At 50.0% G+C, this 20,487-nt stretch overlaps 1 protein-coding gene across 2 annotated transcripts in view; it reads right to left on the reverse strand.

The window, feature by feature from the left end:
- Positions 1 to 8,361: 8,361 nt before the first annotated feature.
- The window catches only part of LOC140403197 (noelin-2-like), a 473,392-nt gene continuing 461,266 nt past the window's right edge, over positions 8,362 to 20,487 (reverse strand). For both annotated transcript variants that reach the window (XM_072490948.1, XM_072490947.1), the window contains exon 6: positions 8,362 to 9,157. In XM_072490948.1, coding sequence (XP_072347049.1) covers positions 8,480 to 9,157 — 678 coding nt within the window. In that variant the 3' untranslated portion in view covers positions 8,362 to 8,479. The remainder of the gene's footprint in view (positions 9,158 to 20,487) is intronic.

Here is a 20,487-nt window from a genome sequence, read left to right on the forward strand (position 1 = left end):
ATTTCTTCCCTTGCCCCCTCTCTACCTCCCTCATTATTTACCTCACTAGGACACTGGTCCCAGCACCATTCAGGTGTAGATCATCCTAATGGTACAGCGTGTCCCCTCCACGTTCCCCAGTAATGATGCCAGCGCCCCACGGACTGAAACCCACTTCTCCCACACCAATCTTTGAGCCACGCGATGACCTCTCTACTTTTATGTACCCTGTGCCAATTTGCACGTGGCTCAGTTAATAACCCAGAGGTCATAACCTTTGAGGTTCTGCTTTCCCTCTGGTCGAGTAAGAACCAATTCCTTCCAGAGTGAGAAAGGTACAAAACGTGAATGGAAATGAAAACCTCCTCCCCCCCACTCATCAAACTGTCAGGTTTCACTCAGTTCCTCCGTGGCACACACTTGCTTTAGTTGCACTAAAGTACCCTGATTTTAAAGTAAACTGAACTGGGGCTCGAGAACCCAGATTCAACCAGCTAGTTAATGAATCACCCAGCTCTCACAGCAGAGTGTGTTTACCCTGTCCAAGGCTGGAAGAAAGAATGAAACTTACTCTACTTACAGAGAGTGGTGGGTCTGTGGAATTCATTGCCACAGAGGGCGGTGGAGGCCGGGACGTTGAGTGTCTTTAAGACAGAACTTGATAAATTCTTGATTTCTCGAGGAATTAAGGGCTATGGAGAGAGAGCGGGTAAATGGAGTTGAAATCAGCCATGATTGAATGGTGGGGTGGACTCGATGGGCTGAATGGCCTTACTTATAGAACATAGAACAATACAGCGCAGTACAGGCCCTTCGGCCCACGATGTTGCACCAAAACAAAAGCCATCTAACCTACACTATGCCATTATCATCCATATGTTTATCCAATAAACTTTTAAATGCCCTCAATGTTGGCGAGTTCACTACTGTAGCAGGTAGGGCATTCCACGGCCTCACTACTCTTTGCGTAAAGAACCTACCTCTGACCTCTGTCCTATATCTATTACCCCTCAGTTTAAGGCTATGTCCCCTCGTGCTAGCCATTTCCATCCGCGGGAGAAGGCTCTCACTGTCCACCCTATCTAACCCTCTGATCATTTTGTATGCCTCTATTAAGTCTCCTCTTAACCTTCTTCTCTCCAACGAAAACAACCTCAAGTCCATCAGCCTTTCCTCATAAGATTTTCCCTCCATACCATGCAACATCCTGGTAAATCTCCTCTGCACCCGCTCCAAAGCCTCCACGTCCTTCCTATAATGCGGTGACCAGAACTGTACGCAATACTCCAAATGCGGCCGTACCAGAGTTCTGTACAGCTGCAACATGACCTCCTGACTCCGGAACTCAATCCCTCTACCAATAAAGGCCAACACTCCATAGGCCTTCTTCACCACCCTATCAACCTGGGTGGCAACTTTCAGGGATCTATGTACATGGACACCTAGATCCCTCTGCTCATCCACACTTTCAAGAACTTTTCCATTAGCCAAATATTCCACATTCCTGTTATTCCTTCCAAAGTGAATCACCTCACACTTCTCTACATTAAACTCCATTTGCCACCTCTCAGCCCAGCACTGCAGCTTATCTATATCCCTCTGTAACCTGCTACTTCCTTCCACACTATCGACAACACCACCGACTTTAGTATCATCTGCAAATTTACTCACCCACCCTTCTGCGCCTTCCTCTAGGTCATTGATAAAAATGACAAACAGCAACGGCCCCAGAACAGATCCTTGTGGTACTCCACTTGTGACAGAACTCCATTCTGAACATTTCCCATCAACCACCACCCTCTGTCTTCTTTCAGCTAGCCAATTTCTGATCCACATCTCTAAATCACCCTCAATCCCCAGCCTCCGTATTTTCTGCAATAGCCTACCATGGGGAACCTTATCAAACGCTTTGCTGAAATCCATATACACCACATCAACTGCTCTACCCTCGTCTACCTGTTCAGTCACCTTCTCAAAGAACTCGATAAGGTTTGTGAGGCATGACCTACCCTTCACAAAGCCATGCTGACTATCCCTGATCATATTATTCCTATCTAGATGATTATAAATCTTGTCTCTTATAATCCCCTCCAAGACTTTACCCACTACAGACGTGAGGCTCACCGGTCTATAGTTGCCGGGGTTGTCTCTGCTCCCCTTTTTGAACAAAGGGACCACATTTGCTATCCTCCAGTCCTCTGGCACTATTCCTGTAGCCAATGATGACATAAAAATCAAAGCCAATGGTCCAGCAATCTCTTTCCTGGCCTCCCAGAGAATCCTAGGATAAATCCCATCAGGTCCCGGGGACTTATCTATTTTCAGCCTGTCCAGAATTGCCAACACCTCTTCCCTACGTACCTCAATGCCATCTAATCTATTTACCTGGAGCTCAGCATTCTCCTCCACAACATTATCTTTTTCCTGAGTGAATACTGACGAAAAATATTCATTTAGTATCTCGCCTATCTCTTCAGACTCTACACACAACTTCCCATCCCTGTCCTTGACTGGTCCTACTCTTTCCCTAGTCATTCGCTTATTCCTGACATACCTATAGAAAGCTTTTGGGTTTTCCTTGATCCTTCCTGCCAAATACTTCTCATGTCCCCTCCTTGCTCGTCTTAGCTCTCTCTTTAGATCCTTCCTCGCTACCTTGTAACTATCCATCGCCCCAACTGAAACTTCACACCTCATCTTCACATAGGCCTCCTTCTTCCTCTTAACAAGCGATTCCACTTCTTTGGTAAACCACGGTTCCCTCGCTCGGCACCTTCCTCCCTGTCTGACCGGTACATACTTATCAAGAACACGCAGTAGCTGATCCTTGAACAAGCTCCACTTATCCAGTGTGTCCAACACTTGCAGCCTACTCCTCCACCTTATCCCCCCCAAGTCACGTCTAATGGCATCATAATTTCCCTTCCCCCAGCTATAACTCTTGCCCTGCGGTGTATACTTATCCCTTTCCATCCTTAACGTAAACGTCACCGAATTGTGGTCACTGTCCCCAAAGTGCTCACCTACCTCCAAATCCAACACCTGGCCTGGTTCATTACCCAAAACCAAATCCAATGTGGCCTCGCCTCTTGTTGGCCTGTCAACATATTGTGTCAGGAAACCCTCCTGCACACACTGTACAAAAAACGACCCATCTAATGTACTCGAACTATATCTTTTCCAGTCAATATTTGGAAAGTTAAAGTCTCCCATAATAACTACCCTGTTACTTTCGCTCTTATCCAGGATCATCCTCGCCATCCTTTCCTCTACATCCCTAGAACTATTTGGAGGCCTATAGAAGACTCCCAACAGTGTGACCTCTCCTTTCATGTTTCTAACCTCAGCCCATACTACCTCGGAAGACGAGTCCCCATCTAGCATCCTCTCCGCCACCGTAATACTGCTCTTGACTAGCAGCGCCACACCTCCCCCTCTTTTGCCTCCTTCTCTGAGCTTACTAAAACACCTAAACCCCGGAACCTGCAACATCCATTCCTGTCCCTGCTCTATCCATGTCTCCGAAATGGCCACAACATCGAAGTCCTAGGTACCAACCCATGCTGCCAGTTCCCCTACCTTATTTCGTATACTCCTGGCATTGAAGTAGACACATTTCAAACCACCTACCTGAACACTGGCCCCTCCTGCGACGTCAAATCTGAGCTCCTGACCTCTATACTCTCATTCTCCCTTACCCTAAAACTACAATCCAGGTTCCCATGCCCCTGCTGCATTAGTTTAAACCCCCCCAAAGAGCACTAACAAATCTCCCCCCCCAGGATATTTGTGCCCCGCAGGTTCAGATGTAGACCATCCTGTCTGTAGAGGTCCCACCTTCCCCAGAACGAGCCCCAGTTATCCAGAAATCTGAATCCCTCCCGCCTGCACCATCCCTGTAGCCACGTGTTTAATTGCTCTCTCTCCCTATTCCTCATCTCACTATCACGTGGCACGGGCAACAACCCAGAGATAACAACTCTGTTTGTTCTAGTTGTGAGCTTCCATCCTAGCTCCCTGAAAGCCTGCCTGACATCCTTATCCCCTTTCCTACCTATGTCGTTAGTGCCAATGTGGACCACGACTTGGGGCTGCTCCCCCTCCCCCTTAAGGACCCGGAAAACACGATACGAGACATCACGTATCCTTGCACCTGGGAGGCAACATACCAAACGTGAGTCTCTCACGCTCCCACAAAATCTCCTATCTGTGCCCCTGACTATAGAGTCCCCAATTACTAATGCTCTGCTCCTCTCCCCCCTTCCCTTCTGAGCAACAGGGACAGACTCTGTGCCAGAGGCCCGTACCCCATGGCTTACCCCTGGTAAGTCGCCCCCGCTCCTATGTCTGATGGTCTTATGGTCTTACACAGTACTCACCAGTTACTCTTAATTACAGACTAGATTTTCAAGCCTAGGTTTAACACTTCAAATCCCGCCACGCATCAAACCCTCAGGTTTCCGCACAGTTCCTCAGCTGATTTTGTTTGCAAATTATGGGCAGGATTCTCTGGTCACCACCCCCCCCTTCCCAGTCGCGTGTTTCCCGGCAGCGCGCTGCTCGCTGCCAACGGGGTTCTATCGTCCAGGCCCTTGTCAATGGGTTTTCCCATTGACGCTGCCCCACGCCGTCGGGAAATCCCGTGGGCGGGGGTGCGCTGCCAGCGGAAAGAGAGAATCCCAACTGTCGGATAATTCCGGCCTACGTGAGTAAGACCAATCTCAGTTACTTACAGTGGGGGGGGGTCTCCAGGCCAGAGTTGGATCGGCAATTCCTACCAGAATCTCGAAGGGCCATCAGAATCCATTCAGAACGTCAAGAGATGGCCAATCATTGCAACATCATTAGGAATGTTGGTTATGGGCATGAAAGAAGCAAAATACAGATCTCCCTGTCCAAGAGTTACAAGGTTTTCTTTTGTCAAGTTCCAAATAAGAGCAATCGTTGATTTTTCTCTATCTCCTCACCTCCCCTTGTCCTCTATCCATATTTGTCAGACACTCACAAGTTGGGCAGTGCTGGGCATTTGTTGACTGTCCCTGATTACACTTGAGAACATTTCAGAGTCAGCCATGGTCATCTTTACCGGGTGTGGAGTCACATGTAGGCCAGGGCAGGCAAGGACGGGGATGAGTGAAAGAGAGGGGCTTTTTCAATGCTCATCATTACCGAGACTAACTTTATTAATTCATTTAGTTAAAATTTCCACCAGCCGCCACGATGGGATTTGAATCCGTGTCCCCAGAGTATTATCCTGGCTCTGTGGGTTACGCCATCATGAATACTACTGAGTGGTAACAATCCAGAGTTTTGTTAAAGGGCAAGTACTTTGCACCCCCCCCCCCCCCATTTACAGTGCAGAATGAGGCCATTCGGCCCATCGAGTCTGCACCAGCCCTTCGAGAGAGCACCCCATTTAAACCCATGCCTCCACCCTATCTCCATAACCCCACCTAACCTTTTGGGTGTGGCCAATCCACCTAACCCGCACATCTTTGGACTGTGGGAGGAAACCGGAGCACCCGGAGGAAACCCACGCACACACGGGGAGGACGTGCAGACTCCGCACAGACAGCGACCCAAGCCGGGAACCGAACCGGGACCCTGACGCTGTGAAGCAACAGTGCTAACCACTGTGCCACCGTGCCGCCATGTAGGCCAAACTGGTTAAGGACGGCAGATTTCCTTTCCTAAAGGACATTAGTGAACTAGACGAGTTTTTATGACAGTCTGGGATCGCCATTACTGATATTATATATTTAATTAATTCAGCTTAAATTCACCAGTTGCCATGATGCGATGTGAACTCTAAAGTCTCCAGATCATTGGGCTACGCCTTGCGATTATTGTTCCAGCAACATGCCGACTGTAGCTACTCTACTCAGTTTTAGTGACGCAATTACTGTGGGCTTCTTTCCGCCCCACCTGCCCTCCCAATGTCAATGGTATCGGAGAACTGAACAGCAGGCATCCTGCAGTTTCTACAACAGTTTAACACCAAGGGATGACTGAACTGTCATCGACCAGAAACTATGGGGGCAATCTTCCCCAAAATTGGCAGAGTGCTGAATCGGGTGAGAAAACCTACAAAGGGCTGGCATGGTGCACCCAGCCAGCTGGAGGGGCGGGGCCTAAAATCGCCGGCAGCAGTGGGAATCTTCCAGCGGCGTGCCGTTTTTACAGGGCGCCCCGATCTCAACATTTCTTGAAAGGACCTCCACCCCCACAGACATCAGGACCCCTGATCAGGCTAACAGCCCCCCCACCCCACCACCATGGGCAGAAGGTCAACCCCTCGCTCTATGGATCAAGGGAACCTCCCCCCCCACCGAAAGGCAGAAGGGGAACCCCCATTCAATGGAGGAGGGTTATCCCCCCCTGACACCCAAAGTGGAGCTACCTGGCAATACCCCTGCTATGACCCTCAATCCCTAGGGACTACAGACACATCTGTGCCCCTGGCATGATCATCACAACAGGTTTTTATTTTGGAAAACCAGTTGTGTGATTCGATGGCACACCACCGGAGGGGGGGGGGGTTAAAGGGGGAGTAGGGGGTGAGGGGGAAAAGATGTCAAAGTTCACCGGCTGCCATTTTGAGTGTCAACGCTAAGCCAGATGTTGGCAACGTATTCGATGGCACAACTGCAGTCTTTGTTTCGTGTGATTGTTCGTATACACTGACAGAGGATAGTTAATGGGCCAGAGCTGACATGCCATTTTAATTTTAATTCTCAGGTGTATCCACACGTGACATGTCATATCTGATCGGAAACTGGGCTTGGATACTGACCTACTTGTTGGCTACTGCGCACAGGCAATGGGCCGAATGGCCTCTCTCTGTGCTGTAGAATCCTATGACTCTACACTGCGCTTCTGTAACTTATATTGTATTAAATGATAGCGTGTCAGCTCTCTCAACAGGATTCAATGGAAATTAAACTCTACTGAGTTGCCATATATTCCCAAATATCATAAAGGGCCATATTGTGCACACGGACAATTCTTCTTTTGTTCCTGGACATTACTCTGTTTAAAATGGCAGGTGGGACGTGGGAACAATCAGACACTGTGGGGCACTCCATCGGTCTCATTGGGATGAAAATAACGAGATGGCGAAAAGATTCATGATTACCCATTTTACATTAACACCCGAGTGAAGGATCTTCTTGTGAAGATACGATGGTGGTTGCCTCCTCCCACTTCACAAACTCACTGAAGATGGCATTCAATATCTCGATTGACGTAGTATACAGAGTACAGAGAGTCCAGGAACAAGCCCAAAGGCTGGAGGGCCAGGCCCCGTATTTAAAGGGCGCACGGGCAGTCGGCACTCTCCCTCCCACCTTCGCCCGTTCACTGGCCCAGTCTTGCCCGCTAACCCTCCCTCGGTATCCTCCACACAGCTTTCACTGGCACCGCCCGGTCCCCAGCACAGGCTGGCCATTCGCACACGCCCCCTTAAGAGGGTGATGGAGCGGCAACTCACAGTCAATCGTGGAGGAGGTCTACCTCGCCAGGGGCAGGACGGTTGCAAAGGTCAACGTTCTAGTTTCTGGCTGGTGGGCAACTTAATTCTGGTGACCTGGCCTTTTAATCTGCACACATGACATGGGAAAGGACTTCCCGATATTGCTCATTGGGAAGCTCACCCTGCCTTTAGCCGAGTCCCGGGAACTTTATTCCTAAAGTTCATCCCGTTGTTGTTGGCAAACTGATTTTTGCCCTCGCCTCGAATTAAGTTGCCCTGCCCGCTGCTGGCGGAACCAGACGATTCCGCCATTTGTCTTTATTTTCTTTGTCCAACGGGAAATATTGTTCCTAAATGTCTATAAAATGGATATCAGGTCTGAGCATCCCCTTTCTATTGAACTAATTTGAAGAAATCTTTTATTTGGAAGGTATATTAAGGTATTGGACCCAAAGCGAGCAAGATGCAGTTAACATCCAATTGAACGGTATGAACAGGATAACCTCCTCCTGTTCCTTTGTTCATTGGCTCCTATGATGTCAGTGCTTTGAACATATTGTCCTCGCTATCCCCTCCCTCCCTCCCTGCAAGAGTTCAAAACCTAAGCGCCACCGAACCGTCGTGGTTTTTCCAATTCGCCTCCGACTGTGACGTTGTCTGACTTGGTGCGGCCTCCAGTGCTTCACTGGCACCTCACCGAGCTCCAGACGGTACGCAGCAACAGCCAATCAGAAAGGTAGGGTTGGAGAGCCAAGGACTGGAATACGACCAGCCATCGAGGCTGATGATGGTAACAGCACAGGTGAAGGAAGAAGGGAAATCACTCGCGGGATGAGGAGCTCAGCTCAAACAGACTTACGATAGACTGGCCAAACTCTTCACTCGAAGGGATTGAGACACCAACCAACATGTACTTTTCAAAGTTAAACTTTATTATTCGGTAACACAAAAGAACCATGCGCACTCACACTGAACAGTCTTTTAAATAATGGTATGTTTAAATGTAAAAAGGAGTGTCCTGTCACAACATTACAATTCGCCTGATGTCTTTACAACATGGAAAAGGGTGACGTTGTAGAGAACCTGGTGGCCGTTATTCCACGTGTAAAGCACTCGGTCTCTCGGGTTGTAGTCCAGCATGGATATGTGGGAGTACTGGTTGTGGAACGGAATGTCGGTGTACTCGTAGCTCGATGTGTTGGTATAGTAGGCAAAGTAGATCTTGGCACCGGCAAGGTGGGAGTTTGTCACGTAGAGCGTGCCGCAGATCACGAAGGACTCGCCAGCGCTACGCTTGGGGTAGCCAGTGTCCCAGCTCTGAAGGATCTCCAGTGTCTGGGAGTCTAGCCGGCTGATGACGATGTTGCCCGCATTCTGGTTGGTGGTGTAGACGGCCCACAGGTCGCTCTCGTCCACCATCAGGTCGATGTCGGAGAACCCACCCCAGGAGTAAGGGTAGGTATTGTTGTAGCCGGCACCGTCGAGGCTCCGCTGCACCAGGATGCTGCGGGAGCGGAAATGGTACTTGATGATGATGTTGCTCTGGTACTTGTTGTAGTACAGCGAGCCGTTGAAGACCACGTGGCCCGTGCCCGCCCAAGGGTGGGGCAGGCGGTAGATCACAAACTTCTCCCCCTTGACGAAGTCGTTGAAGGAGCGGAACTCGCGCACTGTCCGACCGTTCAGGTAGCCATCCATGTACCACAGCTGCAAAACAAAAACAGGAACAGTTTGAACATTACGGAGGTGGCGCGATGCAGGAAAACCGGAAGGTCGGGAAATCATTCGGACATGCTCACAGAGTCATCGCAACGTCGTCAAATTCTCATGAAGGCTGGTGTCTCCCAAATGCTAACCCGCATCTACCTCCCAGACTCTGACTAACCCGTCGGCCGCTCGATGTACGTTCCTTTTTTAACCCTTTTTAACAAGATTCCTTGCTATTTCAGAGGGAGCCAGGTTAACAGCAGAACCAAGGGTTTGTTCATCGTTTCTTGAAACAGAATCCCCTCCGGCTGCCCAAAGGAACTCAGCCATATTGGGACAGACTTGAGGAGACGTGATGTGGTTGCTGATGAGGAAGTCTTTGGGGTTAATATGGACTTTGGGTGCTAGGGAGTGCAAACTTCCAAATCCGCTGCCTGTTATACATCACACAATGAGAGGGAGAAAGGATTTGACATGGAGTATAATGATCAGCCAATTCAGTACCTGATTTGTTATGTTGTAGGTGTAACATAAGCGGCTTCCTTGTGGTGCACTTGACAAAGGAAGGTTCAGACGTGGAGATAACTTCAACACGTTTATTAAACTATTTACACTTCTATTACTCGGGTTCGACACTACTGCTACTCCTACTATAGCTACCCAGACTGACTAACCAGTTGCTGCAATCCACGTGGTGGGTGTAATACTGAAACAACCCTGTGTCTGTTCTCACTGACTGTCTCCACTGGAAAGAGGCAGATCATGTGTGTGTGTCCTTTATATATGGGTTAGTGTAACGCCCCCCTGTGGTCGTGTCACCTCCTTGTGTATCGTGAATGTCCATTGGTCGTGTCCTATCTAACTGATCTATTGGTTGAGTGTGTGTGTGTGTGATGTCTCTGGTGCTCCCTCTAGTGTCTAGCTAGCCTACATTCATTTACATTGATGCACATCATCACATCCCCCCTTTTTTATATGTTACATATTTTCTGTACACTTTGAGAAATTTGAACAAAGAACAGGTAGATAAGGTAAGGTATATACAAGTCATGGGAACAGTGATTAAACAATAAGTCATATTCATTCGTGTGAGTCCATAAACCATCAATCATCATGGTCAAATGTCTCTCTTGGTTATGAACACCATCAACGTTTCCGAGCCACAGGAACCAAGAAGTGGTCAAATCACTTCGCTGTCTGATTTGGAGTCCCTTTCTTTTTCCGATGCTTGTGATGGTTCTGTCGGATGGCATCTTGTAGCTGATAAGGTGTTGACGTTGAAGAGGTACCATCAACAGTATCATTCAAGGTCATGGATATGCCATATGTTGAAGTTGGATGAGACTGTACATACTGGTTCTGGCCACATGCTGTGTAGGAAGGGTGATCCTGCTGAGAACCGTTAAAGCTTGTCGAATTGGAAACAGAATTGCTGCTCGCATAAATACCTGGTGATGGTGTGAAACTAGAACCTTGCATCTGATAGGAATATGCTGTCTGGCCAGGCTGGGGTGCAGCAAATCCTGGGCTGTAACTAAGGCATCCAGTCTGTAGTGCAGATTGCGCTGGCGGTAGTCCTCCTTCGGTCTTGATTCCATTAGTGGGCAATCCGCAGTGCTGGCCTGTTTGAGAATATGCTGCATAGACTGCTGGCTGCTGCATGCCTGAATACTGGGTTTGTCCAGCATGAGCTGTCATTGGCTGCACTGCTGGTGTGGAACAAATGTAGCTGTGGTGAATATTGGTGTATTCCTCCTGGACTGTAGCCGCTGCTTGTTATTACTGACCCAGTGTGATTGTTAAGTAATCCATCTCCTGTCGCTGCGGCATCTGCTGTCACCCTGAGCGTGCCATCACTGAGGTTGCGGCACTCCCTGTCTGGAGTAAAGTCTGGCTCACGTGAATCAGAGTCGGCGTTTGGTTGCTCCCCATCTGGAGTCTGGTCTGTTTTAACTGAGTCAGTGTTGGTTTGTTGATGCTTCCCATCTGGAGTCTTAGCAGGTTCACAGGAGTCAGCTGAGATTTCTTGAAGCTGCACGTCTGGAGTCAGAACATGCAGGAATGCATTGACTTGTGGAGAGGTTCGAGCGAATGAGGGTGGAAGTATCATGGTGTCACCGGAGTCACCAGCGGTCTCACAGTGATCCTTGAGTGCCTCTGTACACACTAGCTGAGGTCTGTCACTTTGCACATCTTGCATGGGAAGTGGGATGCTGTCGTCACTCGTCTCACATACCGTGGGTAGATCTTCAGTAACTGCTTGTTGTTCACTTGGGTTGGGTAAATTGTCAGAGTCTTCATCTGGTGGTGCAAACAATGTGGGTGGACTGTCATTGTCTTGCTGTTGTCCTTCATTTGGCTTGGACTGTCATCGTCGCTTTGTTCTTCACTGTAGCATAATAGACCGTCATGGTCGTCCTGCTGTGCACTGGAGCGTGGTAGACTGTCATAGCCTTCTTGCTGTTTGCTTGAGCATGGCAGACTTGTATCGTCTGCCGCTAGTTGGTCAGAGGAGGTTGCCTGACCCTCATGGTCTTGTTCCTGCAAGGACTGTGCGTCGGAGTCTTGCGTTGCTTCTATCGTGGAGGCTGTCCACGAGCTCGCTGTGGAGGCTTGTGACACTGGAGTCACTTCTTGTTCATGCAAGGACTGTGGTGTGGAGTCTTGCATGTCTTCTTTCGTAGAGTCGGGAACCCTGAGCGGTGCGTGGACCACGCTCTGTGTGGCAGCAGGCCGCTCTCTGTGGGCTTGTACCGCTCTGTGTCTCTTGGTTTCAGGCTGCAGCATCATCCTGCACTCACGAGTCTGGATGTCGTATCTCTGGGCTGAAGATCCTCAAATCCGAAGAACTCGTCGTCGGGGTTGCCAATGTGCAACACGTCTAGTTGTGGTTCGGATTTGGTACTGAGGTAGCCTCCCAAGGCGAAAGGTTTGTCTGAGTCATTGTCTTCTAGGACCATATCATCACTGTTTGCGTCGGAGCTGGCATTGGGCTCGCGAGGTCCAGAGAAAATGTAAAGGTCGGTTTTGAGGTATTCAAGGTCGGAATCATCAGTTTGGGCGTAGATAACTGCTTGTTGCAGGGTTCTTCGGAGGTTAATTTCATTTCCGGGTTCATTTTGAGGCATTGTGCTGTCATTCCAGGTGAAAGAAGGTTGTTTTACGGCTTTAAAAGATTTTTGCTTTGATTTGGGACGTTTCCCCTTTAAATGGGCGTGGTCCGGGGCCTCTGACGTCATGACGCATGTGACATCATACGTGGGAAGCGTCTGCGCATGTGCAACTCGCTGTTCCTGTACCGGGGGCTGTTTACGTGATTGCGCATGCGCGGCGTCTCGCGCGTGTGCAATTGGACCTTCCCTTTCTGTGCGCTTCTCGCGCAACTGCAGTCCCTTTAGAAAGACGGCCGCCAATCAAAACTGTTCTCTGCTCCGGCATCTCGGCCTCGTGGTGAGTACTGGTGTGTCTCTTACCTTTCCTTGCTGGTTGGACGCAAACCTTGCTCCGACGCAAACAGCTCCTGTTTTGCCCTTTGGAGAAGTTGAATTTTTAAAAGATTTCTTCTGCTCTGGCATCGGCGATGGTGAGGAGAAGCTCTGTCTTTTCAGCATCGGCCACGTCCTCTAGTTCGGCTGCTACCAGGAAGATTTCAAACATTTGCCGGAATGCCCGCCAGTTTTCGCGGAGATCGCCGTGGCACTGGAGCTGCTGTGGAACCCGGATCTCGAACATCTTGCCTGGGTATCGTTGCTGGTTGTCACTGAACGCTGAGGTATGGTTATATGGATTGAAACAGTTCACTCCTGGTACCATGATTTGTTATGTTGTAGGTGTAACATAAGTGGCTTCCTTGTGGTGCACTTGACAAAGGAAGGTTCAGACGTGGAGATAACTACAACCCGTTTATTAAACTATTTACACTTCTATTACTCGGGTTCGACACTACTGCTAATCCTACTATAGCTACCCAGACTGACTAACCAGTTGCTGCAATCCACGTGGTGGGTGTAATATTGAATCAACCCTGTGTCTCTACTCACTGACTATCTCCACTGGAAAGAGGCAGATCATGTGTGTGGTGTCCTTTATATATGGGTTGGTGTAATGCCCCCCTGTGGTCGTGTCACCTCTGTGTGTGTCGTGAATGTCCATTGGTCGTGTCCTATCTACCTGATCTATTGGTTGAGTGTGTGTGTGTGATGTCTCTGGTGCTCCCCCTAGTGTCTAGCTAGCCTACATGCATTTACATTGATGCACATCACCACAGTACCAATTATTTTACATGTTTGCCTCAAGCTAACCTACCCACCATGTTCCCTGTAGCTCCCTGATCCTCGCCTGTCTCCTCACAGTGGCAAGTCCCAGAATAAGATTTCTGAATTAATTAATGATGCATCTTGGATTTTGCTCGGACCCCTGTATTGGCTGGTTTAACCAAACTGCACGCTTGTGCGATGGCTCTCTGGTCGGATTTATTTTGCAGCAAGCTCGCCGATCAAGGCGTGACGGCCTTTTGTAACTAAGATTCAGCAGAGTGCTGCACTGTGGGAGATGACCTTTTCCCAACGAGATATTAAACCGAGGACTTGCCAGCCATCTCTGGTGGGTGTACAAGATCGCGTGGCACTGGTTCAGAGAGGCGCATGGGAGTTCTCCCTGGCGTGCACACCCAATGTGTATCCCTCAATCAGCAGCACAAGAAACAGATGTTCTGATCGCCTTGCTGTTTAGGGCGAGCATGTGCAGATTGGTTCTGCGTCTCCTACATTGCAACAGTGACCAGACAGTAAAACTTGGCTGTAAAACTCCGAGATGGCTGGTGTTTGCGACAAACACTACCTAAATGCAGATCTTTAAGTTTCAGTCTGGGGTTTCCATGCCGAGCCAGTACTTTCTGCTTGAGTGTGTGTTGCGGTTCCTATCATCGGAACAGGAGTAGGCCATTCAGCCCATCGAGCCTGCTGTGCCATTTATTATGATCATGGTTGATTGGACAGTTCAATGCCTTTTATACCCACTATCCCTATAACACTTTGCATCATTGTTAATCAGAAATCTATCAATCTCTGCTTTAAACACACTCAGGGACTGAGCTTCCACAACCTCTGGGGTAGAGAATTCCAAATATTTACAACCCTCTGTGTGAAGCCATTTCTCTTCATTTCGATCCTAAGTGACTTCCCCCTTATTTTGAAATTGTGCTCCTTGGTTCTAGACTCCCCAGCCAGGGGAAACATCTTACCTGCATCGACCCTGTCTATTCCTTCAAGTATTTTGTAGGTTTCAATGAGATCACGTTTCATTCTTCGAAACTTTAGAAAATACAGGCCCAGTTTTTCCCCAATCGCTATGGTAACAATATCCTTTCTGAGGAAAGGGGACCAGAATTGCACCCAATACTCCAGGTGCGGTCTAACAAAGCTCCGATACAATTGAAGCAAGTCCTCGCTACTCCTGTGCTCAAATCTTCTTGCGATGAAGGCTAGCATTTCATTCGCCTTCCTTGCAGCTCGCAGCGCCTACCAGATAGCCTTTGGTGACTTGTGGACAAGGCCACACACTCCCCTTGCTACATTTCTTACCATTTAAGAAATACTCAGATCAGCGTGACTGTGAAGCGGATTGCGAACACTTTCACTGCCCTTGCAAATGTGGACATGGCCTGGGAATGGGGAGAGGCGGGGAGTGTGGGTAGGGCTAGCAGCAGTACCCGATGGAACCACTGACCAGTGGGACTGCTTCCCCAAGAGGCTTCATAACCATTGGCAACGTGACTTGTAATCCAGAGGCCCAGGCACAAGCTCTGGGGTCATGAGTTCAAATCCCACCAGGGCACTAGGTGGAATTTAAATTCAGCTAATAAACCTGGGATTGAAAGATAATCTAATGAATCATAGAATCACAGAATTTACAGTGCAGAAGGAGGCCATTCGGCCTATCGAGTCTGCGCCGACCCTTACAAAGAGCACCCTACTCAAGCCCACATTTCTACCCTATCCCCGTAACCCCCACTTAACCTTTTTGGACACTAAAGGCAATTTAGAATGGCCAATCCACCTAACCTGCACATCTTTCGACTGTGGGAGGAAACCGGAGCACCCGGAGGAAACCCACGCAGACACGGGGAGGAAGTGCAGACTCCGCACAGACAGTGAGCCAAGCCGGGAATCGAACCCGGGACCCTGGAGCTGTGAAGCAACTGTGCTAACCAGTATGCTACCGTGCTCTCCTCGCAAATGTCCCCTAATGGTGACCAAAACCACATTGTCGATTGTTGTAAAAACCCATCTGGTTCACTAATGCCCCTTTAGGGGAGGAAATCTGCCGCCCTTACCCGGTCTGGCCTACACGCGACTCCAGGCCCACACAGCAATGTGATTGACTCTGAATTGCCCCTCGGAAATGGCTGAGCGAGTCACTCAGTTGTATCGAACTGCGACGCTGTCTAAAAGGAATGAAACCAGACGGATCATCCGGCGTCGACCCTGGAACCTGGAACGACGACAGCCCTTTCGGCCCTGGAAAATCTCCTTTTCTAATATCTGGCAGCTTGTGTCAAAATTGGGACAACTTTCTCATAGAATGATCAAGCAACAACCCGACATCGTCATACTCACACATCCCCGGCCCCATCTCAGCTGATGGGTCAGTGCTGGGTAATACCACTGCTAACTGAGCCAGCCGAGTCCGAAAGGACATAGCTGTTAGCGGCAAGTGGTGAGCGAACCAACCTACTTGACTTCATCCTCACAGATACACCTGTCACCGATACACCTGTCACCGATACACCTGTCACCGATACACCTGTCACCGATACACCTGTCACCAATACACCTGTCACCGATACACCTGTCACCGATACACCTGTCCGTGACAGTATTGGCAGGAGTGACCACTGCAGAGTCGCAGTGGGGATAAAGTCTATTCTCGATCATCAGGAGAGTGATGGAAGGGATCATCAACAGCGCTATCAAATGGTACTTGCTTTGCAATAATCTGCTCGCTAGGGTTCCGTCGGGGTCACTCAGCTCCTGACCTCATTGCAACCTTGCTCTAAACATGAGAAAAACAGCGGGACTCCAGAGGTGAGAGTGACTCCCCTTTGACCGAATGTGGCATTAAGGAACTCTCGCAAAAACTCTCCGCTGGTTGGAGTCATACCCGGCACAAAGGAAGATGGTTGTGGTGGTTGGAGGTCAATCATCTCAGCTTCAGGACATCACTGCAGGAGTTCCTCAGGAGCGCGTCCGAGGCCCAACCATCTTCAGCTGCTTCATCATAAGATATGAGATATAGGAGCAGAATTAGGCCATTCGGCCCATCAATGACCTGTCTTCCAACATAAAGTGGGGATGTTTGCGGATGACTGCACAATGTTCAGCACCATTCGCGACTCCTCAGATAATGAATCAGTACATGTATAAATGCGGCAAGACCTGACTTAGGCTGATAAAGGGGGCACGGTAGTACAGTGGTTAGCACAGTTGCTTCACAGCTCCAGGGTCCCAGGTTCGATTCCCCGCTGGGTCTCTGTCTGTGCGGAGTCTGCACATCCTCCCCGTGTGTGCGTGGGTTTCCTCCGGGTGCTCCGGTTTCCTCCCACAGTCCAAAGACGTGCAGGTTAGGTGGATTGGCCATCATAAATTGCCCTTAGTGTCCAAAAAGGTTGGGTGGGGCTATTGGGTTACTGGGAAAGTATGGATGTGTGGGCTTGGGTACGGTGCGCTTTCCAAGGGTCGGTGCAGACTCGATGGGCCGAATGGCCTCCTTCTGCAGTGTAAATTCTATGATAAATGAGAAGTAACATTTGTCCCACACACGTGCCAGGCATTCATAGAACATAGAACATACAGTGCAGAAGGAGGCCATTCGGCCCATCGAGTCTGCACCGACCCACTTAAGCCCTCAGTTCCACCCTATCCCCGTAACCCAATAACCCCGCCTAACCTTTTTGGGCAATTCAGCATGGCCAATCCACCTAACCTGCGCGTCTTTGGACTGTGGGAGGAAACCGGAGCACCCGGAGGAAACCCACGCACACACGGGGAGGATGTGCAGACTCTGCACAGACAGTGACCCGAGGCTGGAATCGAGCTTGGGACCCTGCTGCTGTGAAGCCACAGTGCTAGGCACTGTGCTACCATGCTGCCCATCACCAGCTTCAGCAAGGTGGTCTAACCATCTGCCCTTGGCATAACCATGTCTGAATCCCAGGCTATCAACTCTTGAGTTTTACTGTGTTTTCCACAGAAAATAATTAGCAACTCGATAACTGTTCAAAGCTCGCACGGAGACAAGTTTTATCGAGAAAAGGCGGGGGCTGCAAGTGCTTTCAGGCTAACTCCGCTGACATTCACAGCTCTCTTGCTCCACAGTGACACCAGCGCAGTGCTGACGAGCTGGCATTAATTAATCCCCTGAGCTGATTCTCATGTTTAACCGCGCACTAGTCTGACTAATAAACCCAACATGTTGTTGGTTTTAAGATGTGAGTGGGCTCACATCCCAAATGTTTCTTGTTAATTTTTGTGGTTATTAACAGAGGTGTTATGCCTGGTAGACTGTTAGAAATGTGGGTGGGCCGCTTGCCGTGTGCAGTGTCTGAAAGGACGTCTCACATCCAGCTGTCCAAACGCCGGACATTTTAATAACGCGCGTCAACGCAAATAAAAACCTACGTGGAGAATTTGGCAAATTCTTGGCACCGGAGTAGGTTTTCAAAAAATACATTTAGAGTAACCTGATTATTTTTTTCCCCAATTAAGGGGCAATTTACCGTGGCCAATCCCCTAACCTGCATATCTTTGGGTTGTGGGGGTGGTAGCACAGTTGCTTCACAGCTCCAGGGTCCCAGGTTCGATTCCCCGCTGGGTCGCTGTCTGTGCGGAGTCTGCACGTCCTCCCCGTGTCTGCGTGGGTTTCCTCCGGGTGCTCCGGTTTCCTCCCACAGTCCAAAGGTGTGCAGGTTGGGTGGATTGGCCATGATAAATTGTCCCTTAATGTCCAAAAAAGGTTAGGTGGGGTTACTGGGATAGGGTGGATGTGTGGGCTTAAGTAGGGTCCTCTTTCCAAGGGCTGGTGCAGCCTCGATGGGCCGAATGGCCTCCTTCTGCACTGTAAATTCTATGATTCTATGACATGGGGAGAATGTGCAAACTCCACACGGTTAGTGAGCCAGGGCCGGGATTCGAACCCGGGTCCTCAGCGCTCTAGTCCCAGTGCTAACTACTGTGCCACGTGCCGCCCCCTGCGCCGGACTAGGTTAACTCCTTCGCTGCCTGCATGCCACTCCATTCCTCCGCTCCAGGTGACCCTCGACCCCAGCACCAGCTTGACCTGAACCGCCCATGGCTTGATCAGTTTGCTCCGGAATCCGGCGAGATTTGCCAGCCGGCTTGGATCAGTCCCAAGGTTGTGCGATTCGGGGATACTATCCCTGTAGCAGGTTCCTGCCCCTCCAGAGGGGTGGCCCCCCTCAGCACCACAGATCGTTGTATTTTCAACCAGGGATTTATTAAAACCGCAACCAGGGGACTGGCACCAAGTAAGAGCTCATCAGGTAGAACTTACAACCCAAAGCCCGACTCTTTGCCCCAACGTAACCACATTCTCCACATCAGCCTCCTCTCTCTCTCTCTCTCAACATCAGCATATCCTTCCATTCCTTCCCCACCCTTTTATGGAGCATTCTCTTTCATGCCATTTACCTCAACCACTCCATGTGGTCTATTCACATCAGTAGAAGTTTCTCCTGAGTTACTACTTGGATTTGTTAGTGATCACTTTATGAAATGAAAATCGCTTATTGTCACAAGTAGGCTTCAATGAAGTTACTGGGAAAAGCCCCTAGTCGCCACATTCCGGCGCCTGTTCGGGGAGGCTGTTACGGGATTTATATTGATGGCGTGGACTTGCTTCTGTGTGGAGACATTGGGTGGAATTTTATAAGCCACCCAGTGGTGGGCGGTTAAGTGGGAGGACCTTTAGCTTAGGGAGGGGTGCCATCGGCAGCATGCCCACTGCCTGCCCACCTACCACATCACAATTCACTGGCTGCGCCCCATGGACCAATTGAGGCCCTCAAGTGAGCAGTAAATGGCCAATCAACAGCTTCACAGCATCGCCACCCTGTTTAAACAGGAGGGGGGTAAGGCCTGCGGACAATGTGTAGCCTGGGCTGCTGGTCAGTGAAAAGGGTGCAGAGATGGGGGGGGGGGCAATGCTTCCTTTCCAGTACCCCCTCCTCGCTCCAATCCGCCCTCCTCCCTCACACACACACCCCCCCCCCCCCGTGCCCCATCCCTGCTCAACACCCCCCCCCCCCACCCCCCTGTCCCCACTCCCTCGCTGGGCCGTGCCCTGGCCAGGTCCTGGGACTTACTTCGGTTTGGCGGCATCCACAGCCCCCCCCCTCCCCTTTCTCCTGGGTTTCCTGCAACGCCGGCAGCGGCCACCAATCCTGGAGGGGCCCAGGGCTGGTGGCCTCTCCTTGGCTGGCAGCTCCTGGAGATGAGTGGAGGTCCCATCTCACACCAACCGAAGAACCATCGAGCCCCCAAAATTAAAACTGGGCGAGCCAGCCAAGGGAAAGTGAGCTTCTCCCAGTAATCCAGGCTCGAGTCCGGGCGTCTGCCCTCACTGAACAATCACCTCACCCACACTATCAAATCCATTCATAATCTTCAACAACTTCTGAGAGCTCACCCATCAGCCTTCTCCTTACAAGAGAAATATGCTGCATTCTGTCCAGTCTCTCCTGATAGTGGCACCTTCACAGTTCTGTGTTTCTTCCTTTTAGAATCTATTCCCCCAGATTGAACCTTTGCCTGACTCTGACCTTTTGTGCATCCCACCATCCTCACCATTGATAGCTGCACCTTCAGTCACTCAGACCCTCCCCCACCCCTCCCCAACGTTCATGACTTCCCCTCCACTCAAATTCGGTGGTGGCCAATTTCTCGGCCTCACAATGGAAGAGCGAGGAGTTGATGATGAACCCGGACTGGGGCTTGCTTCTGCTGGAGTTTGACTACTCGGGCGTTTTTTTGGCCACCTCACTGCAGGGTGGTGAGGAGCATCTGGAAGGTCCCAGGATGGGACTTTAGCAGGGAAGAACTTCAGCATCTTTCACCAGTTCAGATTTAAGGTCCTCACCACAGTGAAAGGTGGTCAATTGCTTCCGGTGGTCAACAGGAGGCGTGAGAGGGCAAAATCGAAGATAGCCTATCTGCTGGGTGGCGGAAATCTCTCTTCCCACTGCTTGTCAATGGGTTTTCCCATTGAAGCCCCCCCTCGCCATCAGGAAACCCACGGGTGGGGGTGCACCCTGG

Source organism: Scyliorhinus torazame, chromosome 27 (assembly GCF_047496885.1).
Source record: "Scyliorhinus torazame isolate Kashiwa2021f chromosome 27, sScyTor2.1, whole genome shotgun sequence".
Classification (NCBI taxonomy): domain Eukaryota; kingdom Metazoa; phylum Chordata; class Chondrichthyes; order Carcharhiniformes; family Scyliorhinidae; genus Scyliorhinus; species Scyliorhinus torazame.